A 26,424-nucleotide genomic window follows, 5' to 3' on the forward strand; every position below is an offset into this window, starting at 1 on the left:
GCATGCAGGCTCTCAAATGAATATATGCACTCTGGACTCCCTGACGAACATAGAGTGCCGTGCAATAGGAATTTGGAGTTAGACGGCTCTTTTTTTTGTGGAAAAGAATGACTGTTAGATTAAGTTGGTCAGTTGTGGATATTAGAAATATGAGTTTGAACAACCCATCCCACCAAAAAAATTAACTCTACTGGTCTAAGAAAATATATCAGTCAACTGTTCCCTCTACACATTTGGTTTATGCAACACTAACAACTGTAACCTTCTTGAATGTAATTCGAACTCGTGTGTCATTCATCCCACCTTCTATGGGCATCTAACTTTGCACAAATATCTTTCTCCAAATTTAACATTTTCTGCATCTTTCAGATGTAACTCAACATTTAAAAAGAGGTAAAGAAAGCAAAACTAGAGTAAGAGAAGATTCCATGACAGCTCAAAGAATTAAATGTCATCTCATTGCACAATTAATACCTATCAACAAGTGTTGCAATGATGCTTATGATCAAATAGGACAATATAAGAAAACCTAAAAAGGATTTAAAATGTTGTTGTGCTTATATGCCAAAATAAAATTAAAAAAAAAATAATTAGGGGGTAGTCCAGCTTTTCTGATCCAAATAAACTGAAGCTGATAAAAAGTATAATAATAATCAGTGGGAAGAGTCACATCATTTTGCTTCAATTAGAAATCAAAACCAAGGTTTCTTGCCTTGCAGCATACCCATCAACTGCTCAAAGACTTGACAGCCGCTATCACGGAGTCCGGAGTGCATATATTCATTTGTCACCCACAGCCTGATCCCTGCAATCTCAGAAGCTGTTTCCATTGCCAGTTTGAAGTTGACGTACATGTCTTCATAATAAACAGCAGCAGCAACAGGAACCTGCATGAGGTATGAATTTTGGTCGCAACAGCAATAAGGACAAAAAAACTAGTAGGAAAGAGATTCGAAGTGTACAATTATGATCATCAAAAGCATGTGCAAGTACATATGCATGGATGGTTCTGTTTTAGTTCAATGTATATATCCCTGTCCATTACAAGTTAATATCACATACAATGCTTTCTGACACAGTAAAGCAAAAAGAACTATACTATCTGAAGTCTGAAATAAAGATTATTGCTCCCAGCAAAACAAACTAAGGTTCACGCATGTCTGTGTCTATGAACGTCAAAAGCCAATAGAAGATACTGTTTAAGCTCATCTATCTGTCTATGATTATTCTCGATGTCCATAAAGTAGGAACTTTGCTCTCTCAGAGAATAGTAATTGCTCCTAAATAAAACAATAAACAATCAATGAAAGATCTACGGAAAAAGCATGTCAAAGTATCAGACCTTATTGTTGTTTAATCTACTAATGTCGTACAATGGTGGCCAATCCTTCTTCTCAGCCAACAAATGAGCAGCTTCCTTAAAATGTTCTAAAGCATGGATCTCCTCAAACATCCATGGAAATATCATCTGTGTGGAAAACCCAAAGAAAATATTAAGATTTAGCAAAAACAAAGATATAACCATACTATATGACTAATGACTTTCTTTGTGTAAAAATATTTCTGGGAAACCCTGACAAGCTTCGCAATGATGTTAGTAACTTAGCAAGCTACAGGAAGCTTGCTCAAATAGCATCAAAAAGGTCCAAAGGTTCTCAAAAGAACATGTTACTTAGAAAGGCAAATGTATAACAAACAGATGCACAATTAACTCTTATCTATTTAGCAAAGAGCCAGTGAATTGTTATTTTTCTTCAATATAATTTATACATCAAATATAACAACTCTTAATTGGTACAAGAAATTTTTTGTTCATTCCTCAATTTGCTAAAGTCACAATCTCTTAGTAGTTCACTGTATATGTAGTTGAGGTTTAAAACCCTGTAATTGGAAAGATACATGTACACATGTTGTATCTGCAAGCTATATCCTTTGATTAAATTATTTCTCAAGACATGATGAAATAGCTAATGACTAGGCTTTCCGATCAAGGACTTCAGTGCAATCAAAGCAGGTAGAGCCTGTAAGAGGTGGAATTACAAACTCAGTGACTGGCTTAATCTTGCTCACTTTTGATGTAGAACTAATCGGAGTATTATAATTTCTCTCACTCAAGGGCTTGACGTCCTCATTAAAACCCAACATAGCCCAGATCAAACTCTGGCATGGTGCTTGTGAAGCATAGCCTAGTGATTGCTCCACGCCGTGATGAGTTTTCTAACTCCATCGATGGATAGCACTTTCTTACTCGAGCCCCCTCACCATGCCTAAACACTAGGTCAGTTCTGATATCAAATGTCATGACCCAAGCTTGATAGGTTAACTGGCTTATCAACCACGTTTGGTCGAGATTATTGGTCAAAATGTTTAAGCTAAAATTGATAGTAGTATACTCATTAGACTCTTATAAATCAATCTTAATCTTACTCGTTATTGGGTGACCATGGTTGAAATGAGCAATTGAAACAATCACAAATTGGACGGTCGCTATTAAGACTGAGTTGTTCTGTAGATCTTTTCAACAAATATCTAGGGACATTTACTTGATGCAATAACGTATTACCAGCAATAAGTCTATGAACAAAAATGTTAGGTTAAACTCTCATTAGCTAGTCCCTTTTACTAAGAAATACATCATTTAGGCCCATCCAATAATTTTCATCCACCTAGCTTCAATAGCCTGACCTAAAACTACTTGAAAGATAAAATGCTTTGGCCTTCATGTGCAATGCCTTCAGTTCAATTAGCTTGCTACAACTCTGAGGTTATGCATCAAGCAGGATCTTGATAAAAATATGGATCAAGGTAAAATTGAGCACAATAAAATACCCACAAATATATTGACAAGGAAAATATATATCTTTTTGTACTTTAACTTAATCAATATTTCTTTGTTGCACAACACTTAAATGCATTTATGGGTTTGGGTTTCACAAGTCAAGCCAATCCACATATGTATTATCTCTACTTCAAAGAAACTTGACTCCATGAGTGATACTTCTGCTAACAAAGATTCAGATGAATCATGAATTTTCAAAAGATGCCTAACCTTTCTATGATCAACACTTACCTCTCCAGTAAAAAACACAGGACGACCTTCTTTTGCAGCTCCGACTGGATCAAAAATGCTCTCATATTTGCCCCTTATTTTTTGAGCAGACCATTGTGATGGAGCGCCCTACATCAGAAAGAGGAATAAGCAACAAAAAAACAAATTACAAGAACATGTATTAAGTTACAACATCTGGTTAACGAAAGGAAGTTTTTAGTTGGAGGTAAACATTTGGTTACCTGGCAGAAGATTGATTCATGCAAAAGAGCATAGAGTGGGTTTGTATCAAAATCTAACCAGCTCTCAAACTGCCAGAAGGATATTAAGTCAACTATTGTAAATTGAGGACTCTTTCATTTAATTCTGAAGTGGGAAATGATTAAACCAGAAACATGCACAACTGAATACAACACGAGGATCCATGAACCATGGAAGCATCAGAGTTTTGTTTTCCTTCATAGCTTTCATCCATTTAAGTGTTCACGTACAATAAAAAATAGTTCAAAGAAGACTGTGCACATGTTCAAATAGATTAACAATATAAAAAAAATGCAAAGATGGGAAAAAGGGCAAAGAATGATATTTACAGCCTTCAAAAAATAATAACTTATGCGCTTCCCCGTGCCCGGAACTAGTTCAGGATCCCAGACCATCTCAAACCTGTAGTAAAAATATGTCAGACCAAGCTGCAAATGCTAACAGATATTAAAAATGAAATGGTTTCTTACATGTAATGCAGACGTTCAAAACCACCACTAGAGCCTAAGCCAGCAAGGCCAAGAGTTTGCAACCCTTTCGGGGTTAAAATACCTCCAGATGGAAGAGGCACCTAATCGGATATAGAAACCTTATATGCTCTAGTTAAAGCATTACTATAATATTAAAAAGATTGCAATTATAAGAAAACAACTAACCCCTCCACCTTCAGCTTTGGCCAGATAAGTCACAAGATCACAAATTACTTTAACATCCTGAGGGAACCGCTTAAAGTACTTCTCATTTTGATGCACAACCTGCTCAAAACAGGCTTTGTATACAACATCTGCAGTGCAACCCTTTCCAATTGGTGGAAGCCCACCAGTTAAAAGAACAGATTTGAGGCCTTCTGGAGCAAAACTCAAATAGGTAACTGCACAAAAGCCACCGAAGCTCTACACCAGTAAAAGACATGCAAAGTAACTGAGCTTTATCAAAGTATTCATTTCACATATAAAATCATCAGAAGCTGAAAAACTAGATAGTTCTATATGATAGGCCAAGAAATGTAATAGATTTAACATTGCCAATATCTCAGGTTATAAAATTTCACACAATCATCTTTGAATAAACATGACAATCAGAATGGCAGGTCCGAGAATCATGGTGTAATATATATTTGGCACATGAAGCATTCAATAACTCTAGAAAACATTCATGGCAGAATTTATACTTGCCCTAACACCATCCAGGTTCCAGAATTCGGTACAAGATGTGTGCGAATAAACTCAGCATCTTTTACTATATTATCTGCTCGAAAATATTGCAAGTACTCAACCAACTTTGCTGAAGATGTGATTTGCAAAAGAGATGACACTGTTAAGGGAGTCGATAAACCTGTTCCTCTCTGACAAGGAGAGGTAAAATCTGAGAAATATGAAGTGAAATTATAAAAAAATAAAAGATTGAAATTCTTTGAAACCCTAGATCATGCCTGATCAAGGAAAACAACTCTATATTCTTCACATGCTCTCTTCAGCCATCCACTAGCCTCAGTAGGCCTAGGGCTTTCAAATCCAGGTCCACCTTGTAGGAACAGTATGTAGGGCAGTTGTTGCTCTTCCTTCCCAGCTACAAAATAAATGGAGATATGAGTTACAGACGATGGAACATCTTAGAATAGGGACTAGTAAATGCTCGCTCCTAAGTAGCACAGGAGTGATTGATCGCTCCTATGGTGCTTGAAAGTGACGTGTTAACAAGGCTTCGGGTGGAAGCCCCACAACAGCACCTTAAATTGGCATGCTTCTTGCACTGAAGCCAATTCAGAAGCTAAACCGTCCACGAAATGACTTCATCAATAATTCAACCAAATCTTCTCCTAAACACGCACCGCATCAAGTGATCAGTTATTCTAAATTTAATCCTGTAGTCGATCCAACTCCTGATTCGTTCTTTCGATGGCTAGAAAGCGTTCAACAAGAATTCCATTTGCATATGATTCAGAAATTCAAATAGCAATAATCACTACACCCTTTGCTTTTCCACTAATTCAGAGAAAGCAGAGTGTAGATGGATTCTCCAGAAGGCAGTGGACTGTCACACATCTAGAAAGCGAACCAACTGGCGATCAAGAAAAACATATTGGAGAGCATTTTGCAACGACGCGTTACCCTTCTACTAATTTCTGCTAATGCTGTAGATGCAGAGATAGAGGAGAGAAAAGACAGATTCTGTTTAAGGCAGTGGAGTACCACACAGCCATTTCATAAAACCCTATTATTCTAAGAAGGACACGTTACCGGCGACAACCTCACGGGCAAAGACGGTGATAGTAGGGCCGGAAGGGGCGGCGTAATCGAGTGGGACGGTGAAGCGATGGTCACGGAGGCTGAGATCCGGGACGGAGTACCAATCCCCAGCGATCTGGTGCTCCCGATCGGCGGCGGCGAGGGCCATCACCGTCGTGTAGAGATGTGGCGAAGGAAGGTGGTTTCGGTGGCGCCTCAGAGAGAGGAAGGGCCCAGCCGTTCCACGTAACGCCACGGCGCGCGTCAGTTATACCAGCCCTCGATCGACGAGCTAGCGATGAGATCATCAGTTACGTCACCGAGAGCGGCCGAGCTGACACGTACTGTTCGCATCGTTCAATGTGACGGAAACACTTACGTAGTTTATACTAAAGATGGGCGTTGCATTACGAGGTTTATTATCATGGATTAATCGACTTTACATGATTATATGCTCCTTTTATGGTAGTAATACATGCATGACTTCGCCATCCAAAGTCGCCGCCGCTTCATTTCTTCGCACGTGTGATGCCCCATGGACCATGGACAATGCATGCGGACATGTCAATTCTTATGTCCATAAATGATGAACATTAGATTTTCTTTTTCTAGTATGTTGCTATCTCTATATGCAATTTGTGATCTAAAATTGATACGAATTCACAAGATAGAATCATATCTAAAATAATCAAGATTAGTTGCGATAGAACATGTTAGAATGTTTTCTTCCTTAGGATATAAAGTTTATCTATAATGCTCACAATTTTTCAGTGGATATTAGTAATATTAGTTCACCGTATGTTTGTTTTCGTCTTCAAAATTTGTAGCACTTGATATCAAAATATAACAAAATATAGAATGTGTATTTGATTATGATTTGAATCAGATATCAACTCAACAATACTCTTAGCGAATTACTTCGTTTTGCACAATTATAAAGATACAAATCTTATGATTAATTCAAAGCCGAAGCTATTCAAAACAATCAAAAAATCTTGGGATCTCAAAAAATGAATAAAATCTTTGTAACAAGCTACATTGATTCAAGACTAATTACAAATTATTTGTTACAATAGGATTCTTATATTTACGAAAGTAAAATATTTAATTTTATTTTTTTTGATAAAAATGCTACACATGCTAATAATAAACCCTATAATATTTTCATCAACAGATTCGACGATATGAAAGAAACGAAATTAAATATTTTATTTTTATAATTATAAAAATCTTAATATAACTCTTGAAACTAAAAATAACTAATATATAATTAACCGCATTGGCAATTATTATAGCAGCATTTATATGAATTCAAGAATTGCTTGGGAAACCTGAATAAACTTAAAATTCAAACTCTTTTACAGAAGTTTCAGGAAAACTGGGCCAGAAGTTCAACAAGTGAAGCATCGATTTCCACGAGGAATCACAACATGACCATTGAACATCTTAATAAGCTACGTACAGGTGTCATCCAACGTGCTCATAAAGCCACCTATAAAACCAGCGCCATTGCAGTTTCCACATAAGATGTCCTTCTTACCTCTGCAAAGATGAAGGATATAAGCATCAGCAGTGTAAGATCCAATAATTTTCACTCTCAAAACAGAATTCACTACTCTAAAAAGTTAGCAAAATGAGGTGCAGCCCTGTTCGGTTTATTCTGAAGTAGTAAAATGAGATATGGGTTACAAGACTGAAGCGCCTAGCAACTGTACCCTAAGACCAAACATTCAGATAACTACAAAGACAATGCACAGGAAAGGTCAAAGACAGGTAAGGTAAGGTTGATGCTTAGTGTCGTATTGGTAATGTCAGCGCAGATGCCAAGTTGATCGCCAATGCTCCCACCTATGATTCAGTCGTGAACCAGGTTCAACTTTAACTTGTGATCAAGACATCTCCTATCCATGAGCCAACCAAAAAACACAAGCCAAAAGATTCTATCAAGACCCAAGGTGACCAAGAAATTGATTTTAAGGAAAAAGCATACCACTGCATCAGGTTGATCCTATCAAGGGTATGTAATATATACATAAGCCTAAGAAAAAGAATGCCTTTCAAGACCAAAGGCAATGCCAAAAATTGATTCTCAAGAAAAGGTATACCACTGCATTAGGTCAGATCAGATAATTTTTCACCCCAGGAGAGTCCGTTTGGCACTCTATATTAGGTTGATTTTCTGTTTACAATCCTTTTCATATGAAGGTCACCTCAAGATCTGCACACAACTGGAATTTGTTTTAATTTCACTTTTCCAAAATGATCATAGGCAATAAAAATGTTTCCTCTATCTCCAAACATCAAAGTAAATCACAATTACAGTTCATTCACTCTTTTTCATATTTTTCATCTGCTAAACTCACAGACTAAAGTACAAAATAGCAAGCACAACCAATCTAATCATATGACTAATCTATTGTCTAATGCTCTTGAAATTTGTCTTTCATCAGATCAATGTACTACCCATGTGTGTAAGAGAATATTATCGATGTGCCTGATAGAGGAAGTGCTGCATTTATTCGATCAACCACCTACCTGCAAAGCCAACACAGTGCTCCAGCTTTAAATTGCCCATTGAAGTGATCGACAGAATTCACACCAGTGCCTTTGCATTGTGTGCACAATTTTGCACCTGTTATCAGATATGGTATAAGCAGTTTGCATTTTTTTCCAAAAGAAAGAGAAAAAACTATATTGATAAGCTAAGCAAAACGAATACAACCCAGCATGTTCGTGTCACAGCGAACCAAAAAAGCCAAATCGGAAGGTAGACTTCCCAAAAAACATCACAAGCAGCTGTTCAAGCAAAATTAGCCAGCCAATTGGCTGGCCTATTTTAAGCAGTTAGCATTTAGCATCCAAAGATTCAATATGTACCAAATAACACTAAGGCCCTTTTTAACAGAGTGATATCTTTAGTGAAGTAATTGTTTGTAGTTTGTTCGTGTACTTGACAGATTATATCAGGAGTTGCAAAAATTACAGCACTTTAATAATAGCCAGTTAAATACTATGGACAACATGAATTCTTCAATACCAGAGATTTAAGGATCATTTTATGTTCCTCTTTCTCTTGTTGTAACTTTATTAGATGATTATCGTCACAATGAAATCTTTTGATTCCTTCCTTCCCTATGCATATGAATCTGAAACTACTAAAGAAAATTCATCTAAAGCACTGATCGTGTAACCATTCTAAAACTGTGTAGGGGTAAAAATGACATGAAAAAGAAAATAAAGAAAAAAAAAACGTGAACAAGATTGCAGCTGTCATAAACATATACGTGAATTGGAACTTCTTCCATCATGTTCATAATCAATGAACCAAACAAGAATCCACCAAGAAAAATCAGTCTGAAAACCATTGTTTTTTAAATCAAAATGAAATGGAATATCAAGCACAAAACAACCAAAGTGTCAATGGATATGTAGTTAATTAGAGCTCCTAAGAGATCTAACAATAAAAATCTGAATTTGTATACCATGTTAATTTCTTCTGCACAAGTCGCAAAGACAAGATCAAGTTACATTGAATGATAAACTACAAGAAATAGCTTCTAATAGCAATTCAATATATTTTGCTACTTATAATAGCTTATAATGCTTGCATTACGTCAAAATCTAACATGCTCTGCGTCGTAAAGTTAGACAACTGCGGTTGAAAGAATAGGAAAAAAACAGCAACAGAAAAGATAAAGCTGCCATCTTCACTTTTTTCACCTACAGATGAATGAAAAAGAGCTTCTTGACATAAATAACACATCCAAGATCAAGAAAAGTCAGGAAACCCAGGGTCAATCACTCACCATTCCCCTCACAATCAGCACATATGAGGCTTTTCAGTTTCGTGGCCTTATTAGAATCACTCTCTGTAGCCTGCCCAGGAAGAAGCTTGAATGAAGCAGCAGCGAAAGATCAATCCAAAGGAGCTCAAACAGCACTCACCTTAGCCTTATTAGAATCACTCTCTGTAGCCTGCTCAGGAAGAAACTTCAATGAAGAAGCAGCGAAAGATCAATCCAGAGGAGCTCAAACAGCACTCACCTTAGCCTTGAGAGATTGAAAGCTAGGGTTGACACCACGGGAGATGGGGTTTGGGAAGAGGAGATTGGACTTGAGAGAAATATTAGAACAGGAACCAGAAGGCTTCCGGTGGGGTGAGTCGACGGAGCCCACGATGGTGGCGAAGCACACGATGCTCGCCATGACAATGGAGGAGGATGACGCAAGGAGAAGGGGTGGTGGGAATCGGCTGGGGGTTTCGGCGGCGGAAATAAGATGAGGCGGATTGTCCTTGTATTTACTTCGTTTACCACAGGAGATTTAAATTGACCGATATACCCTTTTGTTGTTTCTCGTGTATTGGGTAAAAAGGTAATATGATTGGGATATTTTGGATTATTATTTACAACTTTTACTATTTATAATTTTATTTTAAAATCTTTTAATATGTTGAAAAATATGAAAAAAAAGATAAAAACACTGTGGAAATAAATAACAAACACAAGATCAAGAATACTATAGAAAATATATTTAGGCTTGAAACGTGTATAAACACTTTCCTAAAAATAATATTTGTATTATCTTCTCAATAAGATTCCTATGGGTTTGATACAAATAGTTTTAGTAGATATGATAAGCCTTTAGAACATCTGCATTGAGTAAATAATAAAGAATCTTAAAAGAAGAATTAAAGAATATCTAATTCAATCACTTGTAGAGTAAAGAAGAAGAGTGTGAAAGAGATGTCTACATTATCTACCCTCAAATACCTATTTATAGATTATTTTTCTCAAAAGACATAACCTTTGAAAAATAACTACCAAAATAACTACAAAAGAAACCACCTTTTCAAATAAATCTTTTGAAAAGAATTTTTTTTTCTTTTTAATTTGAATAATTTTATAACAATCCCTCACTTGTTCAAATTTAAAATTTTCTCCAAGCGATTAAATAATATTTATGAATAAAGTAATATATCTTTCGATTTGAATATTACCTTAGTGTAAGCATTATAAAGTGAAGTTAAGCTTTAAATTTATTATTCCTAATGACAACACTAGTGATATCACACATATAAATACAGCATCCTTGTATTCCTCATAAAATCTCGCTCAGCCCTGATATGGCCTTGGGCTCATCCAAGTTCATGAACTTTTATAAGAGAAAACTCCAACTCTCAACCGAAGTGGCACCACTTCTAAGTTTATATAGGTGAAGTTCTTATAGTATCTTTGTCACTCTTTGAGATACTTGTCCTAACTTGACTGAACTTCATTAAGAGTATAATTAACTCAACTCTCATTCGGTGACAACCAGCACTTTAACATCTTTAGATGAGACTCGTTAAATATTTCAAAATGCTAAACCATTCTATATGTCAATGACTTGTTCTTACCCTTTGAATTCTTCATTACTCATTTCATAATGTTGAGTAAGGTTGCTATCATTGGTGGATCTTTTATTTAAGGAGTTTTAGCCCCATCCATTTTGATGTTGATCTTACAACTTCTCTTATAAGAGGTTTGGTGAATGGATCATCTTCCACTTACAAAACAAGAGAAATTATTTTTGCTTTTCATACACGAGTGCTTCTCCTTAGTTTATGAGATTGCTCTCCAACCTTTTGTGAACTTGATTGATGTCCAATCAAAGGAATATTAGGTTGCTCACCAACCTTTTGAGATGTCTCCATTAGTGACTCTTCACTAGTTGAAGGATGAATATTATTACTTGAAGTTATTAAATGTTCAAAGAACTCCACGTCTCGAGATTCTATTATAATATTAGACTTCAAATTAAGAAGTCTATAAGCTTTTTTATTTAAGGCATAGCCTATAAATGCACATTTGATTCCTCTAGGTCCCAACTTTATCCTTTGAGTATCATTATTCTTACAATATGCAAGACACTCCACACTTTAAAATAACCAATGTTAGGTTGGCTTCATTTCCATAACTCATATGAAGAGATCTTATTCTTTTTAAAGGAAATTCTATTTAAAATATGACATGCAGCCAATAAAGGTTCTCCCCACAAATTATAAGATAATTTAGCATGTAATAATATAGCATTAATCATCTCTAGATAAGTTCTATTATTTCTTTCTGCTAATCCATTTTGCTCAAGTGTTCTAGGTGCTGAACATTCATTAATTATACTATGTTGTTCATAAAACAAGTTAAATTCATGAGGAAAGTATTCTCCTCCTCTGTCACTTCTTAAAACTTTAATTTTCTTCCCTAATTGATTTTCAACTTATGCTTTATATGCCTTGAAAGCATTAAAAGTATCTTTTTTATGTTTCAATAAGTATACATATGTGAATCTAGACATATTATCTATAAAAGTAATAAAATATCTATTACCTCCTCTTATTAATATGTCATTTAATTCACATATATCAGAATATAATAAATCTAACAAATTAGTATATCTTTCAATACTTTTGAAGGGTTTCTTCATCATCTTTGATTTAATACAAATTTCATATTTATTAAGATAATCAAAATAATAATTTATTAAGCCACACTTAACCATTCATCTAATGGTGCTAGTTCCAATATGTGCTAATCTATTATGCCATAATGAATAAGAATCAATAATAGAAATAGAAGCAATATCTTTATTAAATTTAGAATCATTGTCAACAATAGATAATTTGACCATTCCCTCAGCGAAATAGCCTTTTCCAACAAAAGTTCCATTACGAGATAAAATTAACTTCCCGGATTCAAATATAAATTTAATTTAGGTTTGCCAAGGAGATTCCCACTCACTAAATTTCTACTCATATATGGTATATGAAGAATATTAATAAGAGTGACTTTCTTACTCGAAGTGAAAGTGAGTTCCACATTTCCCTTGCCAATCACCTTAGAACAAACTTCATTCCTCATTTAAATCTCTTGCCCTTCTGTAACTTCTTTGTAAGTTTTGAAGAGTATCTTATCATAGCAAACATAGATGATAGTACAAATATCATACCACCAATCATAAACCTTGCCAAATATGGCATTCACTTCGCTCATCATAGTGATTATATTATCATATCCCTCAATGGAGTTGACTTCTGGTTTCTGGCCCTTTTTAAATCTGTAATCCCTAGCAAAATGATCAGGTTTTCCACAAACAAAACATCCTCTACTCTTTGGCTTCTTAAATTTTCTTTGATCCCTTTTGGGGCCAAAATGATTCTTCTTGTTTTGTTTGCTTTTGTTGAAATTTTTAGGCTGATTCACAACATTTGCTTTTATATTGCCAAAAGAGTTCTCACTCTTGTCTCTCATCCTCGATTCGAAGATGTTTTTTAATTTGCTCCAAAGTGATATATCCTTAGAGTCATACAAAATCTTCTTTCTATACCCTTTCCAAGATGAAGGCAACTTGGCTATTACAGCCCCTACTTGAAAAGGTTCAGGAAGTTCAATTTTTTCAGCCTTCGATTGATTAACAATGACTTGCAACTCATGCAGTTGTGCCAAGATTGGCTTGTCATCCATAAACTTGTAATCAAAATATTTAGAAATTAAAAATTTCTTTGTACCTTCTTCCTCGGCATAATACTTGAATTCCAAAACATTCCAAATTGCTTTTGCAGATGGTTCTACCATATAAAGATCATAAAGCCGGTCCAAAAGAGCATTGAGAATGTGTACTCTACATATGACTTCATCTTCATTTCTTTTCTTTTGTTCAGCCTTGACTTCATCGGTGTCATCGTCGGTTGAATCAGGAATTGGTCGAAGATTAGAATCAAGCACATAGAAGATCTTCAAAGCAGCCAACATGAACTTCATCTTATCTTGCCAATGGGTAAAATTCGTTTCATCAAAACGATCAAAACGAATAAAATCTTAATTCAATAATTTGATGGTATTTATAGCCTCCATGGTGAATTTGTATAAACTCACAAAATATCATTTTTAGATTATTGGAAAAATACGATAAAGAAGAGGATGAAAACACTACAGAAACAAATAACAAATACAAGATCAAAAATACTATAGGAAATATATTTAGGCTTGAAACATGTATAAACATTTTCCTAAAAACGATATTTGCACCCTCTTCTCAATAAGACTGCTATGGGTTTGATGCAAATAGTTTTAGTGAATATAACAAGCCTTTAGAAGATCTGTATTGAGCAAATAATAAACAATCTTCAAAGAGTAATTAGAGAATATCTAATTTAATCACTTGAAGAGTAAAGAAGAAGAGTATGAAAGAGATGTTTATATTATTTACTCTCAAATACCTATTTATAGTTTCTTAAAAGATACAACCTTTGAAAAATAACTATCAAAATAACTACAAAAGAAACCATCTTTTCAAATAAATCTTTTGAAAAGAAATTTTTTTTCTTTTTAATTTGAATAATTTATAACATAATATGTTTAAACTATTCCTTTACAAATAAATGTAAATATCATATGCTTCTGTTGTAGTCGAAGATATCAAAGTGTGGAAGGAGGGATAATTGGTGTCGGAGGAGATCGATGGTGATAACATTCATAACAAGCAAAGTCGACGCCAAAGGAGGAGTGTTGATAAAGTATAAGGCAACATAAAATATAGGAAAATAAAGAAGCATCGACGAAACACATGACAATAAAAACATAGAGAGGGAGGGTCAATGAAATATAAGATAATAAAAAAACGATGAGATAAGTTATCAATAAAGCATGAGATAATAAGGAGCATGCCAAAGGAGTGTCAACGAAGTATGATTGAGATAGCGTTGTTGAAAATAACGGCAGCAAAGATTGTGAGAAAAAAATAAAATAGTAAAATCGATGTTAATGAGATTATAGATAATAATATAATATTTTATTATTTTTAATAAAATTATAGTGGTTGTCAATAGTAAATAGTAAGATGGAGACTACTTTTCCTTCTCTATCATCCTAGCAAGAGGGTTGCTACTTTAAGATCTGGATCCTTGGCATGCAGACATAAGTATATTCTTTTGTAGAGGAACAGTTTGCAAAAAAGCAGTATTTGATAGCTTCTAATTTAGAGATTTTCTTAAGATTTCAAATCTAGAACAAACTGATCTCACTTTCGAGAGTTAAAAGTGGTAGGGAATATTCCTAGCACATGTTGTCAATTGATAGTCACCATGGAATCAGCGTGGAAGATAGCTCAAACTCTCATCCGACGCAGAAAAGTACTGAGATGATGGGTGACGCTCTATCGGTTGTACCTCGTTAGCTCCGATCTGCACAAGACAATAAGGATCGACAGTGTTATAGGAACTTGTGTTAAGATTAATACGCTAGTAAGAGTGGGGTGAGTGAACTAGTACAGTGATAAAAATTACCGTTGCTATTCAAAATCTTTCCGAGTTAGTAAAAATATAACGAAAAAATCGTATCGAGATGATATCGACTTGAAGTAAATGAACAATGTAGAGTGTAGTTAAGTAATGAAAGTAAATAATAAGAAAAGAACACACCACATTTATAGTTGTTCGATCGTTGTGACCTACGTTCACTAATGGTTTTTCTTTAATAGGCAAAGACTAACCACCTTCTTACAACACTTTCTCCTTTTTTGGGTTTAGGAGACAACCCTTACAAAGGGCATACCTCATTAGAATGATCACAAGACTTAGAAAGGGAGGAGGAGGATACTTGGCACTTTTACAATACTTTCATACCTCAACACTTCAAGATTTTATTCATACTTTGTTATTCTTTCATGCAGAAAAGAGTGGGGTATTTATAGGCCCCAATGGCTTCAAAAATGGAGCCAAAAAGTGTCTCATCCCGGGTCTCCGGATACTAGCGGTACCACCACCTACAGACTGACACTGGTCGGTTCCATCACCTAGTCTGGGCGATATGACCACTTGACAAAGCTCGAAGACCGGGCTATGGTGGTACCACTGCTTGGCAACATTAATTGTTGACGGTACCATCGCCCAGTCTGGGTGGTACCACCGTCCAAACTACTTGGGAGGCTGAGCCCCAAGCAGTTCCACCGCCCACCTTGGGTGGGGCCACCACTTAGTATGGCTCCAAGTGGTCGAGTGGGCCATTTATCCAGCCCAACTTAGCCTTATTTTAGGCCTAGTTAGCCTTTAATTAAGTTAGTGAGATTACCTCCCAATCCTAACTCAATCTAAGTTCTAACTATGACAATTAAGGTATTAACTAAGCAATCTTTGTCCAGTATGTCAATTATTCTTCCGATGAAATCTCGACGAACTTCTAGTGAACTCTTGGCAAGCTTTTGGTGAACTCCCGATGAATTCTTAGTAAACTCTTGACGAACTCTCAGTTAGCTCCCGATGAACTCTTGGCAAGCTTCTGACACATCGTCCGAATCTTCGATGTATCATTCGATCTTTGACTTCGGCCCAACATCTTCTTTATACCTTATTTATTGTTATTGTTAATCCTACAACACTTATCTCAACAAATGAATTAGATCAATAATTTATCAATTAATTTCATCATCAAAATCCAACATTCAACACCTCGAATAAGCTAGTTCATACCGTAGGGAGTGCATGGGTCAATTGTTGAATCTTGAATTTTGATGATGAAATTAATTGATTAATTTATGATCTAATCTCCGTTTTGAGTGATGCAGGACTAGCTTTGATCAAAGAGAGACAAATTGATTGAAGCAAGAGAAATCAAACGTTGGGTTTGTTGGAAAATCTTGGGGGTGACATAACATGTGTAGTGGAAGAACAAGAAAATAAAATCTCCAATTTTTCAAAAAGATGCTCGTCATCGTGCGAAGATTGGTGCGCAAAAATCCACGAAACAAACTGCGTATATAATAGATTGTGTTACATAGGGAGTTCATATATCCCTGTTTCCTTACGGATCTCTAGAAGGGGGTGAAGGAGGTCAAGCATCCTCTTCTCTAGCGGTGATCCACACAGTAATGCTGCAACGACACTCCTCAAAACTCCAAGCCTGCTCTAAGGTGGAGAGGGGGAAGAGAATAGGAGAGGCAAGCAAATGCTCTAGCCTATGAACCACTGAATCTCTCCTATTTATAGAGGTCCCGTGTCAAACCCTAATGGATCCTCCCCTAGTGGGTATTAGATCTGCATCCAATTATCCAAGCCTTTTATATTAGTGGATCTTTATCCAATAATCTCTCATGGACTCTTATTGGATCTTGTCCATGGGATCCAATAATTCAGGGGCTTATTGGATATCCAATAAGATAGGGGCTCCGGCGGATATCTCATATCCGAACCTCTACTTATCGCAATGCCTACTATATATGTGTGACCCTCTAGGCCCAACATCGAGTTGGCCGTGAGTTATACCTGTCAGAACTCCTTTTAACTTAATGAATTATTATCTCTATAATAATTCACTCGACTCATCGACTACGAATGTACTAGGTCACTACGCCGTAGTCCCTAGACGATACAAGAGAATCCAATCTATTGAACCTGTCTATCCTCAGTTACCATATACCTATAGTCCATCATCCATTTAATATCCCAGAGATTGTATATCAAGCATGGTGCTGTCAGACCCATATGATTTCTTCTCGAGTCTCGCTCTAATCGGATTCTCTCGGAGAACTCTTTCTCTCACAATCCGAATGACCCTGGCCAGGGATTTGTCTGAGAAAGAATACATGAGATATTCCTCTCATGATGCCAAGAGTGGATGATCCTCTATCGACACTCAATAGCCCTCATAAGGTCGACCGCCACTCCCAATGACTAGTTGTACTAGATCTGAGACATCTAAACCTATAAGTCTGGTATCAAATAGTGGAGCACTCATACAGGACATCCTCGGTATCTCAAGTCTAAAGACCAGATACACCACTAGGACGATAGAATCACTGTTTGACAATAAGGCATCATCAACCATCCAGCATTCTGTAAGCGGATCAATCAGTGAACTCATTCTCCAATGAGTACCTGTACTGTATCCCTAGTGTCCCCACACGAGCAGCTATGAGACTAGCTGAATCCATCATATGGGCGGGTATACAACACACCAGTCTGTCCGGTTATCACGATGTCCCTCTCGAGTAACCTATGACCGGGATTATTCAGGATCTATTTTAAAGGTGAATCGATCTTATTATCGTGATCTCATCACAATCTGATTCTCATTGCACAGATCCAAGGACATCACAATATATACATGTATATATGCAATAGTTAATATAACGTGATAAATGCTAAATTATGATAAGCAAAAAGATTCTGTGTCAAATCACACATGCCATCACTCACGTGATTAGCTTGTTGGGCACCTATGACTAGCAATCTCCCACTTGACCTAAAGCCAATCACCTATGTGTCTGATCCCCATCAGACTCCTATGATGCTTAAAAACAATCTGAGACAATGGCTTTGTCAGTGGATCTGCAATATTATCTTTGGATGGAACTCTTTCCACTGCTACATCTCCTCGCGTTACGATCTCTCAGATTAAATGGAACCTCCTTAGAACATGCTTAGATTTTTTATGAGACTTGGGTTTCTTCGCTTGAGCAATCACCCCATTGTTGTTGCAATATAAGGAAATCGGCTCCTCGCTACCTAGCATGACTCCCAGATCTATGATGAACTTCTTCACCCAGACTCCATCCTTTGCTGCATCTATTGTAGCAATGTACTCCGCCTCTGTGGTCGAGTCAGCATTAGTATCTTGTTTGGAACTCTTCCAGCACACTACTCATCCATTCAAGGTGTACACATATCCCAAATTCGACTTATTATCGTCAACATCAGACTAAAAACTTGAGTTCGTGTAGCCTTCAACCTTGAGACTACTACATCCATATACTAGTAAAAGATCCTTAGTCCTTCTCAAGTACTTAAGGATACACTTTACTGCTTTCTAATGCTCCAAGACTGGATCCGCTTGATACCTACTCATGACACTCAGAGCATGTGCTATATCAGGCTTAGTACATAGCATGGCATACATGATAAACCCTATCACTAAGGCATAAGGTATCATATCCATGTTAGCCCTTTCTTCTGAAGTCTTTAGGGACATACTCCTAAAAAGCGATATCCCATATCTCATCGGTGTGAGATCTCTCTTGGAATTTTCTATGCCAAACCTTTTGACAATGGTTTTCATGTACCTGGACTGGGACAAGCCAAGCATCCTCTTGGATCTATCTCTATAGATCCGAATCTCCAAGATATAGGATGCTTCCCCTAAGTCCTTCATGGAGAATTGTCTAAATAATCAAGTTTTTACTGTGGATAGCATTCTTACGTCATTCCCAATGATCAGGATGTCATCCACATATAACACCAAAAATGTGATAGCACTCCCACTTACATTCCTATACACACAAGGCTCATCTTCGCTCTTAACAAAGTTATAAGATCTGATTGTTTTATCAAATCTTATATTCCAACTTCGGGAAGCTTGCTTTAGTCCATAAATGGATCTAAGCAACCTGCACACCTTATTTGGGCAGTTCTTGGACACGAATCCCTTAGGTTGTATCATATACACCTCCTCCTCGAGGTTCCTATTGAGGAATGCAGTTTTTACATCCATTTGTCCGATCTCATAATCATAGTGTGCTGCAATAGCCAATAGAATTCGGATGGATTTTAACATTTCTACGGGTGAGAAGGTTTCGTCATAGTCAACACCTTGCCTTTAACGATACCCTTTAGCCACTAGCCTTGCTTTATAGGTCTCTACCTTTCTATCTACTCTGATCTTTTTCTTAAAGATCCACTTGCAACCGATGGGTACAATAGCTTCTAGTGCATCAACTAGGTTCCAAACCTTATTGGAGTACATAGAATCCATCTCAGAATTCATGGCTTCTTGCAATTTCCCGGAGTCTATACTCATAATAGCCTTCTCGCAGATTTGAGGATCAATATCCTCAATATCTTCTCCTCTAATATGTCCCACATATCTCTCAGGAGGATGGGATACTCTGCCGGACCTACGTAAAGTTAAAACTTATGTGTTAAGTACCTGAACAGACTCGAGCTGTAGAGTGGTGCTTGAGCTTAATTCTCTAACCTCGCTCAACTCTATCATGCTCCTCCTATCTCCGCCAAGAATGTGTTCCTTCTCAAGGAACACTACTCTCTCGGCTACAAAGATCTTTTGGTCCTCGAGATGATAGAAATAATACCCACAAGATTCCTTGGGGTATCCCACGAACTTGCACCGCTCTGTCCTCGATTCCAACTTATCGAGGTTGTATCTTTTAATATGGGCAGGGCAGCCCCAAATCTTAACGACCTTAAGATCGAGTTTCTTCCCTTTCCATATCTCATATGATGTAGACACTATCGACTTAGTTGGAACTCTATTCAGAAGGTAAGCTGCGGTCTCTAAGGCATATCCCTATAATAAGATGGGTAGGTCAGCGAAACTCATCATGGACCATACCATATCTAATAGCATACGATTTCTCCTTTCAAAGATACCATTGAGCTGAGGTGTATAAGGAGGTGTCTATTGGGATAATATCCCATGGTCCTTGAGAAACTGAGTAAACTCTATACTTAAGTACTCACCTCCTCGATCTGATCGAAAAGTTTTGATACTATTTCCAGTCTGGTTCTCCACTTCATTCTTATACTCTCTGAATTTCTCAAAGGCCTCGGACTTATACTTCATTAAGTACACTTATCCATACCTTGAGAAATCATTAGTAAAGGTAATGAAGTAGGAGTAACCACCAATGGCATGAGTTGACATGGGTCCACATACATCACTATGCATGAGTTCCAACAACTCAATGGCTCTCTCTCTCCAATTCCACTAAATGGAGAGTTGGTTAGTTTTCCATGAAGGCAAGGCTCCCAAGTTGCATATGACTCATAGTCGAATGGATCTAGATATCCATCATTTAGCAACTTTTGAATCCTTCCCTCATGGATGTGACCTAGCCTACAATGCCATAGGTATGCACTATTCACCTCATCTCGTTTCCTCTTAGACACACTTACATTCATGATAAGTGAAGTAGTGTCTAGCATAAATAAACCATTATGCAATGTTCCTTTCGTGATGATCTCATCATCTAATAATATCGAACAACCATTATTCTAAAAAACTAATTTATATCTACTAACTGTCAAACATGAAATGGAGATAATGTTTTTGATAATAGAAGGAACAAAAATAACATGCATCTAATGCAATAAAAGCTCCACCAGGCAGATGTAGGGCGACCTCGCCAACAGCTATTACAGTAACTTTTGCTCCATTGCCTATCTTGAGGTCCATCTCGCCTTTCTCTAGTCTCCTAGGCCTTGCCAGAACCTGCAATGAATTACATATATGATAAGCACTACCGGTATCCAATATCTATGTATTATCATAAGAGTCTGACAAATGGAGACTAATAATGAATGTACCTGAAGCTTCTCCAAGTTTTTGTTTCGCCCCCTCTGCAAGGTACTCTTTGCAGTTTCTCTTCCAGTGCCCATTTTTGCCATAGTGGAAGCACTGGCCTTTGTTCTTTGCTGAGTCTTTCTTAGCAACCTTTGCTTTACCTGGTCTGCCCTTGCTCTTGTCCTTTTTAAGGAACTTTTCTGCTTTCCTTTTCTTTTTGGTCTCACCAGTGTAGAGAACTAGCTTCTCTTTCTTAATAGTACTCTTTGTCTCCCTCAACATATTGAGGAGCTCTGGGAGAGTCACCTCAAGCTTGTTCATATTAAAATTCATTATGAATTGTGAAAAGGAATCTGGTAGGGACTGAAGCACAATGTCCATATATAAGTTATCCTCTAGGACCACTCCTAGTCCTGTGAGTTTCTCTATCCACTCAATCATTTTTAAGACATGGTTCTAAACCAATGTCCCCTTAGTCATCCTAGCTCGGAAGAGGCGCTTGGATATCTCATATCACTGAGTCCTTCCCTGTTCCTCAAACAATTTGCGGACATGTAGGAGAATGGATCTGGCATCCATCTTTTCATGTTATCTCTATAACTCAGGAGTCATAGAGCCCAATATATAGCACTGAGTAAGAGTGGAGTCATCAATATACTTCACGTAGCAAGCGATCTCATCCTCGCTTACCCTTTCCTCAGGCGTAGGCATCACAATATCAAGAACGTACATGATTTTCTCCGCCGTGAGAACAATTCTCAAGTTACGGAGCCAATCCGTATAATTTGGACCAGTGAGGCAGTTGACATCAAGTATGCCACGTAAGGGATTTGAAACTGACATTTTCTGAAAATAAAGATGCAGCAAAAATGAATAACATGTAGATTTTGCAAGAAATAAACAATTAAGATATATGCTTCAATCTTAATATGCTCCCACTATTTTACTAGCGAGTCACACGACACCCTCAACACGTGAAATGGAAGTCTCCGGCAGACTTCTAGTGGGGATCAAGATCCAATCAACGTCTTAGTGTAACCTCGAGGGACTCGACCAATCACACTAATCCCAAAAGGTAGGCAACTCTTGTCAATCATAACTCCTTGTTATTCCTGTCTTGTTCGACCTCCGAATCACTATGGTCTCGAGGGACTCGACCAACCATGATGCTCGGTTAAGTCAACACCATCATTACAATATGAGTCTGATTTGATGATATACCCTCGAGGGACTCGACCATGCATACCATGTCCTCATATCACTAGTAATATCTCTATGTTGTAAGCAAGATAGCGAATCGCGATATATGTGAGCCTCGAGGGACTCGACCAACTCAACCTACACCGGGAATCGGTTCCTACCTATAATGATGGAAGGCCGCGTAGGTCAATCTAATTGCCTCACATTTACCGAATTAATATTATCGAGAGAGATGTTTCTATGATTTGGTCTCCTAATATGACATGTCACACATATACATATTTAATATATATCTATGCAAATATATATACATATCTAATATGTGTGTAGGCAATCACACCAGATGATCATGGACCACAACCTAATGTGATCAGGCCCGAGCCAGTAAGCCTAATCACTCACATTAAGATATATGTGTGCAACGGTGCATCTTCATGCCCTATGATCGTCCATCTCGTTCTCGTCGGTGCATCTTTATGCATCGCGATCGTCCGTCTCATGGGTCCCGCTATCGCATCCACGCTCCCGCTGTGCCTTCTCATGTGATAACAACTTAATCATAGGCACATAGACCCGACAATAAACGAGAAATATAATGGAGGCTCGTAGACCCTAATAATAATAATCACAAGTACACACATCACACGGTCCATGATCATCCGTCCACACATCAAACATCACATGGATAAATCATTATCATGTAGGACTACTAGATAATACTAAAAAATAATAATCAACTAAACCTTTTAATTAATTAATATTTTCTGAAATCATGGACATATAGGGAATTTTTGAATTTCTAGGGGTATTTTCATAATTTGAACAAAAGATAGAAATTGGAATTTCTCAAATTCCAAGTGGCAAAACTATCTTTTTGCCCAAAACCCTAACCCCCTTTCTCCCTTTCCCCTACTGTAGCCACCGCTGCCACCACCCTACCGGCGGTAGGCTGTGCGGCGGAGGGCGGGGCGTTGCCCTCGCTTGTGGGCGGCACGCCCGCTAGCGGTGCCGCCCCGCCGGGCCGCCACCTCTGCGGAGGGGTTTTGCCCGTGGGAGCAGTGGCCACAGGCGCCACTGCCTTGCGGCGCCTAACCCCGCGGGAGAAGCAGTTGCAGGTGCCGCTACCCCGCGGCGCCTCTGCCCGCGGGTCCAACACCCGCAGGCGCCACCCTTGCACGCCACCGCTGTAGGCAGCCTGCCTGCACGAAGATGGCGGCAAGCATGCAACCATCCTTGAGCGCAGCAAGGGCAACAACAATTGGTGCCCTTTCTCGTCTATTGCATCAACAATTTAACGTCAAAATTCTTCCTAAACACAACATAAGCAGTTCAAAACTAATCATTCACACGAACAACCTGGCTCTGATACCACTGTTGGAAAATCTTGGGAGCGACATCATATGTACAGCGGAAGAACAAGAAAAAAAAATTCTCAATTTCCCAAAAAGATGTTCGTCCTCGTGCGAAGATTGATGTGCAAAAATCCGTGAAACAAACTGCATATATAATAGATTATGTTACCTAGGGAGATCGTATATCCCTATTTCCTTGTAGATCTCTAGGAGAGGGTGAAGGAGGTCAAGCATCCTCCTCTCTAGCAGTGATCCACACAATAGGGCTACGATGATGCTCATCAAAACTCCAGGCCTACTCTAAGGTGGAGAGGGGGAGGAGAATAGGAGAGGCAAGCAAATGCTCTAGCCTATGAACCACTAAATCCCTCATATTTATAGAAATCTCTTGTCAAACCCTAATGGATTCTCCCCTAGTGGGTATTGGATCTGTATCCAATTACCCAAGCCTTTTAGATTAGTGGATCTCTATCTAATAATCTCTCATGGGCTCTTATTGGATCTTGTCCATGGGATCCAATAATTCAGGGGCTTATTGGATATCCAATAAGATAGGGGCTCCGGCGGATATCTCATATCCGAACCTCTACTTATCGCAATGCCTACTATATATGTGTGACCCTCTAGGCCCAACATCGAGTTGGCCGTGAGTCATACCTGTCAGAACTCCTTCTAACTTAATGAATTATTATCTCTATAATAATTCACTCGACTCATCGACTACGAATGTACTAGGTCACTACGCCGTAGTCCCTAGATGATACAAGAGAATCCAATCTATTGAACCTGTCTATCCTCAGTTACCATATACCTATAGTCCATCATCCATCTAATATCCCAGAGATTATATATCAAGCATGGTGCTGTCAGACCCATGCGATTTCTTCTCGAGTCTTGCTCTAATCGGATTCTCTCGGAGAACTCTTTCTCTCATAATCCGAATGACCCTGGCCAGGGATTTGTCTGAGAAAGAATACATGAGATATTCCTCTTATGATGCCGAGAGTGGATGATCCTCTATCGACACTCAATAGCCCTCATAAGGTCGACTACCACTCCCAATGACTAGTTGTACTAGATCTGAGACATCTAAACCTATAAGTCTGGTATCAAAGAGTGGAGCACTCATACAGGACATCCTTGATATCTCAAGTCTAAGGACCAGATACACCACCAGGACTACGGAATCACTGTTTGACAATAAGGCATCATCAACCATCTAGCATTCCGTAAGCAGATCAATTAGTGAACTCATTCTCTAATGAGTACCTGTACTGTATCCCTAGTGTCCCCACACGAGCAGCTATGAGACTAGCTGCATCCATCATATGGACAGGTATACAGCACACTAGTCTGTCCGGCTATCGCGATGTCCCTCTCGAGTAACCTATGACCGGGATTATTCAGGATCTATGTTTAAAAGTAAATCGATCTCATTATCGTGATCTCATCATGATCCGATTTCCATTGCACAAATCCAAGGACATCACAATATATACATGTATATAAGCAATAGTTAATATAAAGTGATAAATGCCAAAATATAATAAGCAAAAAGATTCTGTGTCAAGTCACACGTGTCATCACTCACGTGATTAGCTTGTTGGGCACCTACGACTAACAGGGTCGGAGTTGAACATGTCAGGAGATTAGATATCGGGCCAAAGGATCGGTCGACGTGTCGGCAGAAGGACTTCGTGCTGTGAGTTTGGGCATTGGGCCGAAAGATCAAACATTGCGCCAAGGAGATCAGAAGTTACAGAAGTCAACATATCGATTGGGCAATATACTTAAGGAGAGGACGAAGCGCCAAAGAATCAAACGAAGCGTCGGAAGTACCAATGACATGCCGGATAACATATGATTCATGCTTTATAATAATTTATCTAGATCGAGTTAGTTTAGGTCTAATTAAGTAGATATTGGGGTGAAACAATACCAACTCAATTAGGGGCTAATTGGGCCTGTATTAGGGCTGAATTGGGCCTAATGTTTGGCTCATTCAGTGTCTTATAGTAGGGTATAGCGGTGGTACCACCCGGACACAATCTCTTAGATTGTGTCAGGCGATGGTATCGCCAGACTAGGCAGTGGTACCGCCTAGTGTTAGAGTGTCAGGCGATGGTATCGCCCAATGTCAGACTAGCAAGCGGTGGTACCACTAGTACCCCGAAATCCTAGGGATTCAAATTTTTAGCTCTAAATTTGAATCCATTTTAATTCTTATAAAAAATAATTTAACACTTTAAACAATAGAATACTACTTGAGTGATAACTCAAGTGATAATGATGTTGACCTTGAACTTCTCACGACTCAATTCAAAAAATTCATTAAACAAGAATCTAAAAATAAACTTAAAAAGAAGAAGTTATCAAAGAAAAAGAAGGCACTCAAGGCGACATGGGATGAATCGATTGTTAGGATCGAGAGCACTAAGAGGGGGGGGTGAATTAGTGCAGCGGAAATTTTACAGCGATTAAAACCGAAAGCTGCGTTCATTCGATAGAAACTATTATGATGCAAAAGCTGATTCACAGTTTGTATCTAAGTGCAGTTTGCGTCTAAGCGCAGATTGCGTCTAAGCGCAGTTTGCGTCTAAACACAGTTTACATCTAAGCGCAGTTTGCGTCTAAACACAGTTTGCGTCTAAGTGCAGTTTACGTCTAAATGCAATTTACGTCTAAACGCAGTTTGCGCAGTTTGCGTCTAAGCGCAGTTTACGTCTAAACGCAGTTTGCGTCTAAACGCAGATGACAGTTTGCAGTTCTAAATGAAATCAAGATGTAAACGTAAACTGCACAGAACCTTGTTTGTAAAAGCGCAGAAGACAATTTGCAGTTGTAAATGAAATCAAAAGACGTAAACGTAAACTGCACAGAACCTTGTTCGTAAAAAAAGCGCAGAAGACAGTTTGCAGTTGTAAGTGAAATCAAGACGTAAACGTAAACTGCACAGAACTCATTCATAAAAGCGCAGAGAGACAGTTTGCAGTTTGTAGATGGAA

The 26,424-nt window shown here is 37.9% G+C and overlaps 2 protein-coding genes across 3 annotated transcripts; both read right to left on the reverse strand.

Annotated features, from left to right (window-relative positions):
* Positions 1 to 623: 623 nt before the first annotated feature.
* Positions 624 to 5,786, reverse strand: LOC135627521 (uncharacterized). Of its 2 annotated transcripts, XM_065133650.1 has the most exons (10): positions 5,551 to 5,785; positions 4,743 to 4,879; positions 4,482 to 4,655; positions 3,967 to 4,203; positions 3,781 to 3,881; positions 3,640 to 3,712; positions 3,292 to 3,360; positions 3,071 to 3,178; positions 1,343 to 1,468; positions 624 to 887 (listed from the first exon to the last, which is right to left on the reverse strand). In XM_065133650.1, exons 1-10 carry the CDS (start codon positions 5,705 to 5,707, stop codon positions 693 to 695), a joined length of 1,377 nt encoding a protein of 458 aa, XP_064989722.1. In that variant the 5' UTR covers positions 5,708 to 5,785; the 3' UTR covers positions 624 to 692. The 2 variants fall into 2 exon arrangements, with proteins under 2 accessions (XP_064989722.1, XP_064989723.1); XM_065133651.1 differs by lacking the exon at positions 3,292 to 3,360 and having other exon boundaries at positions 5,551 to 5,786.
* Positions 5,787 to 6,856: 1,070 nt separating this feature from the next.
* LOC135627280 (protein BUNDLE SHEATH DEFECTIVE 2, chloroplastic-like) lies at positions 6,857 to 9,816 on the reverse strand. The gene is made up of 5 exons (XM_065133314.1): positions 9,583 to 9,816; positions 9,484 to 9,513; positions 9,345 to 9,414; positions 8,074 to 8,170; positions 6,857 to 7,080 (listed from the first exon to the last, which is right to left on the reverse strand). Exons 1-5 carry the CDS (start codon positions 9,742 to 9,744, stop codon positions 6,993 to 6,995), a joined length of 447 nt encoding a protein of 148 aa, XP_064989386.1. The 5' UTR covers positions 9,745 to 9,816; the 3' UTR covers positions 6,857 to 6,992.
* Positions 9,817 to 26,424: the final 16,608 nt, after the last annotated feature.

Source organism: Musa acuminata, chromosome BXJ2-11, assembly GCF_036884655.1.
Source record: "Musa acuminata AAA Group cultivar baxijiao chromosome BXJ2-11, Cavendish_Baxijiao_AAA, whole genome shotgun sequence".
NCBI lineage: Eukaryota > Viridiplantae > Streptophyta > Magnoliopsida > Zingiberales > Musaceae > Musa > Musa acuminata.

What these genes read in the sequence shown, in the direction of transcription:
- LOC135627521 (XM_065133650.1), bottom strand. Translation starts at nt 5,707, where the DNA reads ATGGCCCTCGCCGCCGCCGATCGGGAGCACCAGATCGCTGGGGATTGG. An exon ending in CCAAAGCTGAAGGTGGAGGG is followed by an intron (nt 3,882 to 3,966) that starts GTTAGTTGTTTT and finishes ATATCCGATTAG; the next exon opens with GTGCCTCTTCCATCTGGAGG. An exon ending in GTAGATTAAACAACAATAAG is followed by an intron (nt 888 to 1,342) that starts GTCTGATACTTT and finishes TACCTCATGCAG; the next exon opens with GTTCCTGTTGCTGCTGCTGT.
- LOC135627280 (XM_065133314.1), bottom strand. Translation starts at nt 9,744, where the DNA reads ATGGCGAGCATCGTGTGCTTCGCCACCATCGTGGGCTCCGTCGACTCA. An exon ending in TGCTGATTGTGAGGGGAATG is followed by an intron (nt 8,171 to 9,344) that starts GTGAGTGATTGA and finishes ATCTGATAACAG; the next exon opens with GTGCAAAATTGTGCACACAA. An exon ending in GCACTGTGTTGGCTTTGCAG is followed by an intron (nt 7,081 to 8,073) that starts GTAGGTGGTTGA and finishes TCATCTTTGCAG; the next exon opens with AGGTAAGAAGGACATCTTAT.